Genomic DNA, 15,019 nt, shown 5'->3' on the forward strand with positions numbered 1-15,019 from the left:
CTCGCCTGTCCCGACCGCCCCCACCCCTCCACCTGGCGGGGGCGGCGCGGAAGGGAAGAGGACGCGCGCGGGGCCGGTGAGCACGCGTAGACGTGTGTGCGGATCCGGTCTCTGCTTCTCCCTTCGCAAGTGGCGGTGCTTGGACTCTGCTTTCGGCTCCCGGAACTGGTGGGGCCGGCCCGAGGCCCCTCTTCGCTGGCGGGGCGCTGAAGGCTGTTTTGGAGAACCGTGGTGGAGGAGGTGGCGGGGTGGCTGAGACTGGTGCCCGAGAGAGCTTGAGACGCACAGTCTGCTCCCTGCCGGTCCCTCTCCTCCCCTCTTCCCTTCCCTTCCTCCCCACCCCGGTTCCCCTAGTCCCACTCCTCCTCTTCCTCCTCTCCCCGCTCGGCGATGCGAGCCTGTATCGTGTAATAGGATTGGCGTTGCAATGGCAACTGATGGAATGGGGGAAGGCAAGACAGCTGGGCTCTGGGCTCCGGACTGCGGGCGGGCGGGCCCCTGCCGCCGCTTGACGCTCCTCCGGGGACCTTCGCGAGTTACTTTGTAAAGGCGAACCCAGGCGAGGAAGCCCCTGCTCCGTGCCCCGAGTCAGAGGCCACTTCCTGCTTCTTGGCTGCCCGCGCCAGGCTCGCACCGCTCAGCACCCCCGGCCCTTTGCCCGCGCCCGCCGCCAGCCCAGCGCGTCGGCGCCGCTGCCGCTGCGGAGACTCGAGCCCGCTGCCCTGAAGAACACTTCGCCTCGCGGCTCCCCTTCCCATCACGCCCCCCGCTCCTCCCCGGCGTCTGCGATTTTCCCAGGCGCCCGGTGTGAGTGAGGCGTGCGTGTGAGTGTGTGTCAGGGTATTGTGTTGTGGGAGAGTGTGCGCCTGTGTGTCTGTGTGTGCGTGCATGAGTGTGGGGTGTGCGGGGCTCCTGCGCTCCGCTCACGGCCGCCGCCGGGGAAGGACGGACGGACGGCGCTTACTTGGGCGAGCGGTTCCCGGGCACCTCGGCGCAGCTCGGGCGCGAGTGGGGAGCACTCGCCTGGCCGCCGGCCTCCGGAAGGTCCCGCTGCTTCCCCCCTGGGCTGGATATGTCCATGTTCACGTGAAGATGGATTTAGTGTACGGTCTCGTGTGGCTGCTGACAGTCCTCCTGGAGGGGATCTCTGGCCAAGGAGTGTACGGTGAGTGGAATCGCGACGCTATCGTGACCTTGTGATTCTTAGGCAAGATAGGCTGGTGAGCGAAAATGCACAACTCGCGTCGTTCCGGGGCCCCTCCCGGCGTGGCATTTGATTTACACTTCATCACGTTATTGAGAGCTATAAGGAGGCAGCGAGCGAGCTGCGGATTGGGAGGCGAGCCGCTCCCCCAGCACCTCGGCTCGAGCTCGGAGTTGGGTCGAGTCGGCAGCATCGCACTCCAGCGAACGAGTGGCTTTGCACTTGATTTACCCCTGCTGGGGACTCGAGCTCTAGCGATCTTTGATTTAATCATTTGCCTCCTCGAGTGCCGCGGTGTCAGTGCCGCGGTTTCCCCTGAAGGGAGGCTTCGAATGTGACCCCAGCGAGCTCCCCATCCTTCTCCTCCCCCGCCTCCCCGCCCCCCCCGTCCGCCTTCTCCTCCTCCTCCTCCTCTCCACCTTTTCCTTTTTGTGTGTGAATGCCTACAAGACTTGGTTTTCCGGCTCAGGAAGTGGGGTGACAGTTGAGTTGCATTCTGCACCAGCCGTTGCCATGAGCACTGACTTGGGGAGGGGAGAATAGCAGGCAAGATTCTCGGTGCCAGACACAATTAAGGAACATGTTTGTGTGAATGGATGAGCAAATGCATGAATGAACGGATGGCCAAGTCCGCGCGTCTGGGCTCCGGGGCAGGACACCAGCTCACTGAAACTGGAACACAATATCAGTTCTCTGGAAAAACCAGATCCGTGCGGGTTAGGACCGGGAAAAGGGCGAGCTTGTTAATTCGGGAGTTTTTAAGTCTTCAAGAGCAAATCCAGGTTCCTTTACCTGTCAGCAGTTGGCACCCTTGGCTTTCGGGACCGAAGGATACTCCCCCTGCCACCCCCCCCCCCGCCCAGGCTTTGACCGAAGTGCGTCTTCTCCTGGGACACGCAGGAGGTGCCACAAAGGAAAAATAACTTTTGTGATCTCGAGGTATCATGGGGGAGGTTAGAAGAACAGCACTTGGGGAGACAGCAGGTTAAAACTCGCCCACAGCTCCCCTAGGGCCAATACCCAGAGAATATGTGCTGTAAATCCAGTCCACCTTCTCACTGTTTCACTCAGGGTTTGGACCCTAGCACTGCAGTGCTAGGTCAATGGCTGCCCCCGGGGTAAAGGGCATGAGGTTTTGTGGAAATGCCAGACCTTTCCCTGAGACGGTGGATCTGACTGCAGACTGCAGAGTGGGCGTGGGTACAAGGGTACCCTGAATCTGCAAACTCTCCGAGAACGCGGAGTGCGCAGTGGGTGGGTGTTTCGGAAAGAATGCGGGAGATCCGACCCAGCCCTTACTCTGTCCACTGTGTTCTGTTCAGGGCTGAGCAGTGCTTGGGGGTGCCCGGGAGGGGGTCACCTAGTAGCAAGCTCTGGCCTCTCCTGCATGCTGTCTGCCACTCCCCTTTTGTGTCTTCCTAGTTTCCTCCTTGGCTCCGGCCAAGAAACCTTCACTTTCTCCTACCTCTAAGAATCTTCGTGTCCCCTTTCTCCCTACTTCCTCTTTCTCAGATGGAAGAGAGCTTGGTGATGATAGTGATGATGATGGTGGTGGTGGTGGTGGTGGTGGTGTGTGTATGTATGAGAGAGATGCTAAATCTCCAGGCAGATCTTACCTCTTGGCTGTCGGCAGGAGGTGGGCCCTTGAGGAGAACAGGAATTCATTTAGTGATCTTTTGACTTCTGCCAGACTCTGGTGTTCCTGAGCAGCTGAGAATGTCCAGGATTCTAGGGATGGAGGAATGCTGGATTTAGAGTCTTCTCAAGGAGCTAGCTGTTCCGTAGTATGGGAGAGTCTGAATTCCTTTTATCCCACGTCCAAGTCTTTATTTCTTTCCCATTGGTTCAGATCATCTCAGCAAAAGGAGTTTTTTGTCGTTGTTGTTGTTGGTTTTTTCTTTTTTTTAATTATGTGTATATATATGTGTGTAGGAAATAATGAGAAGTGAGAGAGATTGATGAGAGGCAGGATGGCTGGAACTGTATGGATTAGAAAGACATGGTTTCTTTTCCCTGTCACTTTTTCTAATTCAGATTATTTGTCCTGGCAAGTCTCATTTGGTCAGTAAGAAAGGGTAAGATTTAGGAGTGGAGGCAAGTAGGAAACAATTGCATTAGAATAACCTCATTGTCCATGTTGCTTAACAATGAAGGAGGCAGTTCTGCTGCTGAACTAACCTGATCATCATGGTGAAGGTGGTGGTCTTTTATTTATTTATTTTTTTGGTTTTATATTTGTATGATTATTAGTCACTTAGCTGAGAATAGAATTGGCTTTGTGTGAAAATCATCATCCCTGGTTGTTATAAATGTCACAGCTATTGGGTGGGTGCAAAAAGTATATTTATACATTACTTTTTAAATATCTCTTACATATCACAGAAGTTAGGTTCGCATAGTGGAACCCCTAACCTTCAGAATAAGCCTCACCTGGGAACTTATTAGAAATGCAAATTCTCTGTGTCCCAGGCTTTCTAAATCAGAAATTCAGAGTGTGGGACCCAGCAATTTGTGTTCATTTCCTCAGGTCATGATTCTGATGCATGCCAGCGTCTGGGAACCACTGATATAGACTTCAAATTTCATTGCTTTGACTTTGTAAATCATGACCTTTCTTAACCTAAAGCAGTTTTATTTTTATTTGTGGAAGCATTTATAGGGAATGAAACAGTTTATTTTTATTTAGTTATAAAACATCGATCATTTGTAAAGGACATAGACATGAGTTAGCGTAACATTATAAAGTATGTTTTGAACAGTTTACCTGAAGAGAATTGGAAATGATATATTAAAAAATAAGTAGGGCAATTATAAACAGAAACTTCAAAGATCTAGATGAGAACTTGGCTAGCATAAAAGTCTATATTCCTGTATCCTTTTATTTGCCTATATTTCCAGATATACAACCACTTGTACTACATTAAAAAATAGTATTATTTCTTAATACTGTCTTCTAGTAGCTAGATTCAAGAGGGCATAAAAATTGTGTTAGAGTAACTCAGGCAAATCACTTCATTGTAGCCAAATATTATTTACATGATTTAGAAATATATCATTGTAACCTTTCTTCTTTATAATAGCTAGTCAGTCTCCAATCCCTCACTCTTCCACTTCTTGGCTGGAAAACCGAGCATGACATTCAGGTGGTTTTTTTTTTTTTTAAATATATAATCGAGAATATTTGTTTTAATATGTGGATTATGTTGTCTTCAGTTACTATAACCTCCTTTATATTGTACTCAATCAGCTTGGCACAAATGTGCAGTACTTAAGTACAGAAGTTTCTACTATAGACCTAGAAACTTATCAATATTCATCTTGGAATATTGCTTAACAAACTAACTGCATAATTGCTGAGATGTGTATCATTGTGGCAGTTGAGTGAGGGAGATTATTCTTTATCTGCCCGTCTACTCTCTACCAATAATTCTGGTGTAATTAAAATACATTTTTAAAATGACATTTTTTTCTGTATATGCCTTACATATTCCACATCAGATATGGCATTGCAGTAATATAAATTATTTGAAAATACTTCTGAAAGAGAGATTGCAAAATTCTTCATATTAGAACAACATCAAAAAATAAATTACATTGACTAAAGACAACTATATTAACTATTTTGATGGATGACACCCATTTGAAGATATCCGTATTTGTGTAGTTTTAAAAATCCATTTTCTGAAGTTATAGCTTCTGCCTTCTCTAATTTTAAAGAGTTATTTGAATTCAATATTTTCTGAATTTTAAAAATTTGTTTTAATTTTCTTGTTACTCAATTAAACATCACTGGAAGCCAAAGTCATTAAATGAACAATCAACTGGTATCCATTTGAGGCATTATTAATTTTGTTGCACTATCATTGCATTGGGTTTAAGGTAACTGGTTCAACATAGCATCAAGAGTTATAATGTAAACCCCAGTCACAATGTAAACAATGTGTCTACTTATGGAAATACCTGGAGCTGAGAAGTCCAAAGTATTTTCTTAGTTTGGAGATTTTCTTTGTAAGTTATTCTGTGGTAGTAAATTGTTTGGGCTGTGTAACAGTATCTAGAGATACTGTTAATAATGACATAATATTGTGAATCATATCTCCTGTATTCTTCTCAGTTGTCTTGCTAAAAAAAGGAAAGGCTGCACCATTGCCATACACTGTATTTTTACATCTGGCCCATCATACTCTTAATTTCCAAGGAGGCCAATAAAAGATTATAACTGCATTAGTACAGGACAAATATCTACTACAAATGAAAAACAAAAGTTCATATCTGAACAATTTTTAATGGGAGCCAAATCAACCAATGACTTGGTGTTCTGAAATAGTTAATGCACTATTCCTGGCTAGCTTCTGGGATGTACTAGAAGCAATAACTAGAATAAATTTATCAAACACGTGTATATGAGAAATTAGCAAGCTATATTCACTCAATTCAAATAATATCAATTAATATCATATAATTTAACCCAAACAAATAAGTCATGGAGATGTGGTGTACAGCATAGGGAATATAGTCAATAATATTGTGATAGCATTGTACAGTGTCAGATGATTGCTGGACTTATTATGGTGATCACTTCCTTAGGTATGTAAATGTTGAATAAGTATCATGTACACCTGAAACTAATACAGTATTGTACGTTAGCTATATTTTAATAAAAATCTTTTAAAAATGACACCCCAGGCAGTAGCTGAATAGAAAAGACTTAGTGAAATTGAGAGCCAGGAGATAAGATGGACAGGAAGGATCTGGAAGATATTTTAGACTGTCAGTGGGTTGAAACTGAAAAGACAGATTGACCCAAATGTATAAGGATGCTCTAGAGGATTCATTGACCGTTATATCCAGTCCCAGGATGTTATCATACTCACAGCAAAGGTATCCCAAGTACACTGAACAGTGGTTTTTGCCCAGTTTGAGACTGAAGAGACCCTATGGTTAGATATTGTTTTTAACTAAAATCTATTTAGGGTTTCAGCCTGTGGAAGGAGAAGAGATGACTATTAAATGTTGGTGGGGGGAAAAAAAATCAGTCTGAAGCTCTTATCACATACTATCAGCTTTAACCTTCTCTCTTCCCATTCCTCACCCAGCTTTCCCTATGTGCACGTGCGCGCATACACACACACACACAAACACAAACTCATATCATCACCACTTTGGCCACCATCACAAAGAAAAATGGCTGTCCTTTGTATCTTGGGGTTATTTTTGTCCATTAGGGGTTGTCTTTGCTGGTTATGTTACTGAGATTTCTCATGCCAAATGAACAGATTATTTTATACAATGTTACTTTCTCATGTTCTATATGTCTTTGGAGAAGCCCTTAAATGGGCTATTATGTATTTTAGATTGAGCAGGTTGTACATCAAATCTAAGGAATCATTTTCTAGAGAATAAATCACAGTGACGGTTCAGATAATTAGGAGTCATAGGTAAAAGTTCAGTGACGAAGCAATTCTGGTGAATAGATGTCACAAAAGAAATCCAACAAAGACATTTTTCAGGATCTTGATTTCTTGGCTTAATTTTTATGCCTCTGGTTCTGACTCTTATTGATATCGTAAAATTATTTTAGTTTTTGTTTTATAATGTGAATCACCGTAAGCCTTTTTGAATAGCAGGGTACAAGCAAACTTTTCTGAAAGATGTGCTCTGTATTCATTTGAAATGTACTATTTTAATCTGATTGGGGTAGGGCTCATGGAAATGCGACTACTAGATGAGCATTATGGATTCATTGTATGTCTTAAGACACTGTTAGGAGCTGTGGTCTTGTGTTGCTTTCCACCTATAGAAGCGATTCATCACTCACATTCACTGGCCTGGTCCTCATGCTTTGGGAAGAGTCTTGAAAGAGTTGGGCTGATGGCTTGCAGCCCACAAAAGTGAAGGCAAATAGCCAGATATACCCACCTGGTCCTGGAACTGAGCTCTAGAGCTGGTGCTCTTTGGCAGCTTCAGTAAACTAAAGGAATATGCTATCAGCTCTGAGTTGGGTAAGTTCTTAGTGTCCTTTTTGGCTATTTTGGAAGGAGAAGCAAAGTCTTATATTGAATGCACCTCAAGTATGAATAGGTGAACACTTTTAGCTTCATTGTTATTGCTGTTAACTGAAGAGTCCCATGGAATGGAATTTCATTTCTTTGCTTCAGTGACTGTCAATGTAAGTATATTACTTAGAGCAGACTGAATAATGATTGCATTAATAGAAAACTGTATCCTATTTTTATTTTCAAATCCAATTAATAAACTTTTGGCTCTATAAGATCATACACTTGTAGGTGAGAAGAGACTTTAAACAAAGGCTTTACATTTTGCCAGTCAGGTGGTGGTCTTATTCTGTTAGTGAGAATTTTTTACAAAAAAAATTTTACAACTCTTTTTTCCAGAGCCCAGACACTTTCATTAGATGGATATTTTTGTCTACTTACTAAAATCCCTCATGCTCCATTATCGATGTAAGTACTAAGTTATCTTCCACTTTATACCAGTGTAGTTTCATTTTCTTTCTTAACTATACCACCTTGCATTGATCTCAGTTGAGCTCTTTTTATATTGTTTTCTTACTGCTTTTCCATGGTACCTTGACATTTCCACTCTTAGTTTTTAAAATACTTTATTTTATTTCCTGTTGATGTCATTGACTGAGTTCAGTAAGATGTTTTCCATTTCATAATTCAAATCACACATTTCCCAGAAGTTTATAATTACAGAAGAGGATTTAAATATTAGGAACTTTTTTTTTTTTTGGCTATTATACATTAACTATAAATTTATCAGTTAAAGACGTATTTTGGTAGAAGCAGAGGTATTAGACATTATGATGTAATTTATTCTTTTTGTTTTTTAGTGTGCTGCTTCTACAATTCTGAATAAAAATAGGAGACATTGGTTTCTTGCTGTCCCCAGTCAAAACCATACTAAGGACTGTTTTGTGGTTGACAGAGGGAGTCAAGTATGCAACATGATATTATATCTTCAAGCAGCATATTTCTTGTCTTATTTTATAATGAGAATGGGAGGGATGAAAATAATTGAGTGATTCTGTGGAGAGGGTAACATGTCTGTCTGAAAGAGGAAGGGTTAGTTCATAGCCAGGCCTCCCAGAGTCCTGAAGGACAGCACTAAGGCAGCTGAGGTCTCATAGGTGACTTGGAAATAATATGCTAGCCTGAAAAGGCTACTAGAGGAATAAATCTACCCTTTAAGTAATGGCAAAACTGCAAAATAATTTTTTTCTGAGTTAGAACTTTGCTTGGGTACATCAAAAAGAGGAAGGAAGAAAAATGCTGTTTAATCGAAAGATATCTTCAGAAAGATTTTTCTGGTCTCCTGAAAGGGAAAGATGAGGAGAAACAGGAGCTCTTATGATAGAGCTTGTGGTCCCTGTGGACTGGATAATCCTTCCTGCTAATTTACTGTATGGTCCAGGCACATAAGGAGAGATAGGCATAGATTAAACACCAGGGCATACTCTGTTTTTTCTTTTTTTCTTTTCTTTCTTCTTTTTTTTTTAATGAAACTATGAATTGGATCCATGCCTTGTCCCAAGTAGACTTACTACTGAAGAGGAAGCTCCCATGAATACCCTGAGAAGGATAGAAAAGTTGTGGAAGATAAGCTGCTTTTCAGAAATTGTGACCAGTGGGAATTCTTTACAGATTCTGGGCAGAGTTAGGTTAAGTTCTGGTAACTTCATTCAAAAATTAATGTGTAACTGCTATGGATAACATACATAGCTGTGTAGTAAGTGCTATGAACTCAGAGTTTTACAAGCTAATTGAGTAGATTAAACCAAACTACTACTACTACTACTACTCGTAGTAGTAGTAGTAGTAGTAGTAGTAGTAGTAGTAGTAGTAGTAATAACAATAACAACACTGCTCTGAGAAGTAACCAAATGTTTGTGCCTAGACAAGAGAGAGCAATTCGATGTCAGGGTTGATATCAAAGTTGGAGGAAACTTGAAAAAAACTGATATATCATGGGTTGAGCCTTGAAAAAGGGTTGGCATGATATAGATAAGAAGGAAGAAAGGGTACTGCTACCAAATGGATCCCAGCTATATGAATGGTAGTAGTGCAGAAAGAAAAATAACCCTGGAGTATATGTTTAAAAAATTCTAAGCAAATTCTCCAAAGTTTACCCCAGCTAGAAAGATGGATCCATCCTTTAAGCTAGGGGTCCCCAACCCCTGGGCTGCGGACCAGTACACATCCTTGGCCTGTTAGGAGCCAGGCCGCTCAGAAGGAGGTGATCTGTGGGCTAGGGAGGGGAGCTTCATCTGTATTTGTAGCTACTCCCCAGAGCTAGCATCACCGCCTCAGCTCCACCTCAGATTATCAGGCATCAGATTCTCATAGGAGCACCCTTCCCTGGTGCCAAAAAGGTTGGGGATTACTGCTTTAACCTATATTATCTCCACTACCCCCGCCCCCAATCCATAAGTTTACAAAATAAATTTCATTACACTGGGATTTGCTCAGCTATTTATGTCCACCAAAATTCTGGTTTTGCATGTGTTTTCAGTCTGAAGTCAGAAGATAAGATATTTGTTTCTAAAGATCCTATGGGATACTGAGCGCTCCCCAGTTCTAGGCAAACTTGGGAAACTTTGAATCTACAGAGTAGCCGCTTTTGGAGTTCAAGTCAAAGGCTTTTCAAGCCTTTTTAGAGTGCCTGCTACTTAGAAGCAATGGACTATGGGTCCAGAATGACCTAAAACATCATGTTGTTCTTTACGAATGTACAAAGACTGAGATGAATTCATTGCCCTTATGAAAAGAGAGTATGTGCTTTCATTATTGTTTTTTATTCTTGTGCAAGGCGGCATGATATGGCTGAAAACTGCTGGGAAACGGGGTCTCTTCTTGTTCAGCAGCTGTTCTACTGTGTGACCACAGGCAAAAATTTAATTTCTCTGTCTCTCAGTATCCATATCTAATAAACTCTTAGGAAAGTGCATAGAGAATTTTCTCTATCTTCCTGAAAGATGTTCTAGCATTTTTTAAAAGCATTTTCAGCATTGCAGATGCTCTACCAATTGGATCTCATAATAGGTTTGCCATTTGGTCTTAGGACAGAGTAAGGGGCTAGGAAATATCAGAGAGCAGGTCATTTTGTTTCTGCGAAATATTTCCATTGTATTAGCGAGCAGAAAATAACTCCAGTGGTGTATTTTTAAACAGTATATGTAATATTAATGTGTGTATGAAAATGCTATTTGATACCACATCTTGTATGCACGTGTAGCTGCTGTTGTTCCTTGGGCTAACCTTCTCTCAGTCCATGCAACCCTGGAGTTCTTCTTGTGCCCCTCAATGGTGGGGGTGGAGGGGCAGAGCTGGAATCCCTCATTTAAAAGCTCCGAAGAATATTAGTGTAACCTAAACCTTATGGTCATGAGTATATTTATATATGTACGTAAATACATGTATAAATCTTGTTTTTGTATCAAAAAGCAAGGATAGTCTCAATACCCTGACATTTTGAGACTAATTGAAAAATAGTATATTAAAATAATCCATCCAAATGAAAAAACTTAGATATATTGTTAGAATACTTATAATTGATAATTTAAAAATAAAAACAGGAAGTGAGGGTAAATCATTAAGTGGAACTATCACAAATTTGTTTTTTAATATCTGATTTTGATTCAAAAGTGATCAAAATTGCTGTGACAAAAGTGATCAAAATTTCTCTTTTACCTATTCATTTAACAAAAAATCTTTAAATTATAATTAACTAAAAAGCCTGGGACTTTATTCAACATTAAAGCATAACAACTATACAAGAAAGCATTTTATTGCATTTTAATTATTCTTAGCAAATACTTTCTATTTTTTGAGGGTGAAGAGTAGTTCATGTCAAAAATTCCTATTCATATAACTGACTAGATGGGAAAAATTAATTAAGTTAGTCTTCTGAGTGTCAGAATGATAGCTAGGTATTGGTGGGGAATATTGGTCAGGTACCTCTATAACCAAACCAGAAGGCTATCTTTACTCAGGACTTTAAACAGATAACAAAATTATTAACAGAATAATTTTTCCTATTATGTGGAATGAACAATATTGACTTTGCTAAGCAAGTCTCCTTAAGCGTATACATGCAGCAGACTGATACGCACAGATTTAACTGATGTGTAGTTTTGGAGCTATTTGTCCTACCAGAGTATCTCAGAATTAAACAATTGAGATTCTGATTAAAAAAAAAAAATTATTCTGATTCTGAACTCGTTCCTTGTTTTTCATGGTTTATACCATACCATTATTGTCATTTTCCCCTCATCCTTTCATTAACTTACATTTTTCATTTCGTTCATGTTTTCACACTGGACCACCTGTACCCTTTCCTTATTCAGAGCTATTTTATTAATTTTGAAATTTTCAGTCTTATTTTACAATTAATCAAAGTTCAGTCTTTGGCTATTTTGCTCTTACTTTGTCATGCATAGATTCATCTGAGTATAATTGCCTAAGGAGGCACAACTCTCTTCCATTATGACCATTTCCTGCAATAATATAAGTTACATAATGACATCATTACTGTGAAAATTGGAGTTTAGAAATTTCCTATTCTTTTACTTAAGACAAGAATAACTTCCAGTGGGCTGCAGCCTGAAATTTGCCTTTTTACTAAGAGGCTACTTATTTTTTTATTATTTCCTGTGCCTCACCATTAAAACTCCCTCCAACTGCAGCTGCTGGGGTTGAAAGTGGCCTTCTTCCTGCTCACCGTGATTTTGTTATTTTCCTGTTGAACACCATTATAATTATACGATTTTGGATAATATTTCAAAAAGCATTTAAATTGTTAATTTTTTGTCATCTTTGCAAACTCGTTTTTCAATCCTTAATTCTCTAAGCTTACTTATACAAAAAGGTTTACGCTTAACCACTCCTCCAGTTTCAGAGAACGGTTAATGAAGATTATATATATACACACACACACACACACACACACACACACACGCGCACGCGCACACGCACGCACACGCACGCACACATATAAATATAACAAATGCTTGTTTATATATAGAATACATGTATATACTCTAAAATACATATTCACATATATTAATTAATTTAAGTATGTCGTATGTGTGTGTTTGTGTATGTATATTGATAGAGTGGGTCTCATGGGTAGTAGCTGTACTTTAGGTTAACCTCAAAGAATTGGATGGCTTTCCCCCTTCCCTTGCAAAGCTGACTATGATTTAGTGTTGATAGCAGGGCATGCAATCTCTCACCTGATACTCATTTTGTTTTTAAATATCTTTTGTATTACATTTATGTTCGGATTGTTCACCAGTTCACATTACCTTTAGAAACTCTCATTACTTCTCTTTGTCTTTTTTTTTCACTTAACAGAAATGTTTCTTAGAGGCATCATAGCAATACATGTGTAGTTTATTTTACCTGCATTACCGTGGTGTGTGTACATGAGGTCTAGCATCCCTCCTCCTCTATTAGTAAGGTCTTACAGTGATCTTTCTCTTTTATAAAAGTGAGTTTGGGGAGCATCAAAAACATCTTTATTCAAGTGCGGATTATAAAATACATCTACAAACCAAATTGAAGTAACTTTTGTTCTATCATTGAAAAATAATCAAACATAGGATATGGTAACTTTTTCATAAAATAACTGCCATTTATAAAGTGCTTACTATATGCCACACCTTATACTATGAGTTTTATATACATTATGCCATAGTCTAGTCCTTAAATGAGATAGATGAGAAATTGAAACTCAGAGCTTATATAACTACCATATAGTTACTGGTGGCTGAATTTTGAATCAAATGTGAGGTGTATGTATAAATAAATATTTGTCTATATTGTTATATGTTTTATTAATTATATTTATATGTGTGTTTTTACTTACTGTGATTAAAACATACAAGGTAGGTAGCTTGTGTTATGCCATATATGAAATTTATCCCAAACAGTACATATTAGGAATGCAGATTGGGCAATAAATTTTTTGCTTATTGCCTGAGAAATATATATAGGTAGCTAATGTCAGCACTTTATACCATACAGTTTTGTTTTTTTCTTGAAAAAGAAGGCTATGACTTATAATTTGGGTTTTTGTTTTGTTTTGTTTTGTTTTATATATATTGAAATGCTCATAGTGAGGGCTCTCTCTGGTATAATTTATTTTTGAATTGATAGGATGTTTTCAGCTTATTTATAATTAGTGACCTGTAAAAATGAAGACATGGCTCTTCTAGATATTTTGCAAAAATAGTTATATTCCTCCATGTAAAATAGTAGGCATGTGCTTATAAAAAATAACCACTGTCAAGTGTACTACTTTATTTTCCCCCAGGCTGATTAACAATCACTGGCCCCAGTAAGATTGATAGTTAAATGTCATATTTGGCCTGATTTTTTGCCTTGAGTTCCCTCCGGGTATTGCTTGGGCATTTTCCTCACAGAGTTAATTGAGGAGACTATTTCAGCGGGTTTCTTTTCTTGAAATCTTGTGCTCAAGAGGACAGTTGATTGCAAGCTCTGTTCTTAACTGCCAGTGAGTTCCTAAACCTCAAAGCTTACAAATTAGTGTAGTTTAGTGATTTGTTTCAGGCTCTTAGCTACAACATTTGCTACTATAAAAGTCATTTTTTCCTATGCTTTTTGAATGCATTTATTGTGTCATATAGTGTAACCCGGTACCATTCTGGCTATTGTGTGATTGATACAGAAACTGCTTCGATAGAAAACCTTTTCAAGAGAGAACAGGAAAGGTATTATATTCAGCTGTAGTGCCATGCATTTCTAAGCAGCTGATGTTTTCTTTAACTGATAACCACCCCACAAAATTTTCAGAGGCAGTCAAGCCTTTGGAACTTTAACTCTTAATTACGCCTGGCTTCAAGACCAGTGCTCTGAAATTCCTTATACGTTTACATTTTAAAATTGGGAATTAATTAATTTTGTAGTATAACTGTGTTATTACTGATGTATCTTAAAGTCAGACTTTTAAGAACTTGGAGAAATGTCACTTTTGTGAATTTTTCTCTAAACAGCGACTTCTTCGTAATTTAGACAAATACTTGAAACTAGGGGAATATGAATTTTTGCACACTCAAAATTGTAATAATATTGTCAAATGGAGTGGATCATCAGATATGTTGTAATCTACAAATCTCAAACTGCAAGCCTTTTAAAGCAGTAGAGTAAAAGATAAATCAAAGTTCAAACAGTTTAATTATAGATTTTATGTTTTTCTTACCTCACACACTTAACCTTATCTTTGGATGTAATTACAGAATATAGTACACCCTGTTTTTATGTCTTTCTCCACTTCTAATTTTTATGATTTTTGATACCTTAGATGCATACTCTTACTTTGGATGAAGGTTGATAATGTCTTAATAATCAAAGTATAAAATTATATACTTCAGATTTAACTGCATCATATATGTCGTGGTTTATAATTTAACTGAATATTTTATAATATTAACAATAACTCAATGGAATGTCTAAAAAAACTGGAATAGAGATTCTTAAACAAAATAAAGAATCCAAAATCTTATGATCCTGAAAATTCCATTTAAATATCTTTAGTTGTAATAAAAGTTAAAGTCTATGTATTTTTAAAGATTATTCTAAAATTGCTCTAAGAATATTTTCTGGTGGCTTAACTATTACTGCTTCTCATTCGTTGTACATAGTTGTCATTCTCCTTACAATTATATGACATTGCAGAGGTTTTCTCATTATTAATGAAAGAGTCAGCATTTCTCTTGGGAAATCATTGATAAAACAAATAAATAAACACTGGTAAAGCAAACGTCCAACA

The 15,019-nt window shown here is 39.3% G+C and overlaps 1 protein-coding gene across 1 annotated transcript in view; it reads left to right on the forward strand.

Annotated features, from left to right (window-relative positions):
• The first annotated feature begins 267 nt into the window (after nucleotides 1-267).
• MDGA2 (MAM domain containing glycosylphosphatidylinositol anchor 2) overlaps nucleotides 268-15,019 on the forward strand; it is an 813,395-nt gene continuing 798,643 nt past the window's right edge. Inside the window, exon 1 of the mRNA XM_006922688.3 lies at nucleotides 268-1,165. Coding sequence (XP_006922750.1) covers nucleotides 889-1,165 — 277 coding nt within the window. The 5' untranslated portion in view covers nucleotides 268-888. The remainder of the gene's footprint in view (nucleotides 1,166-15,019) is intronic.

This window comes from Pteropus alecto, unplaced genomic scaffold (genome assembly GCF_000325575.1).
Source record: "Pteropus alecto unplaced genomic scaffold, ASM32557v1 scaffold38, whole genome shotgun sequence".
NCBI classification, from domain to species: Eukaryota; Metazoa; Chordata; class Mammalia; order Chiroptera; family Pteropodidae; genus Pteropus; species Pteropus alecto.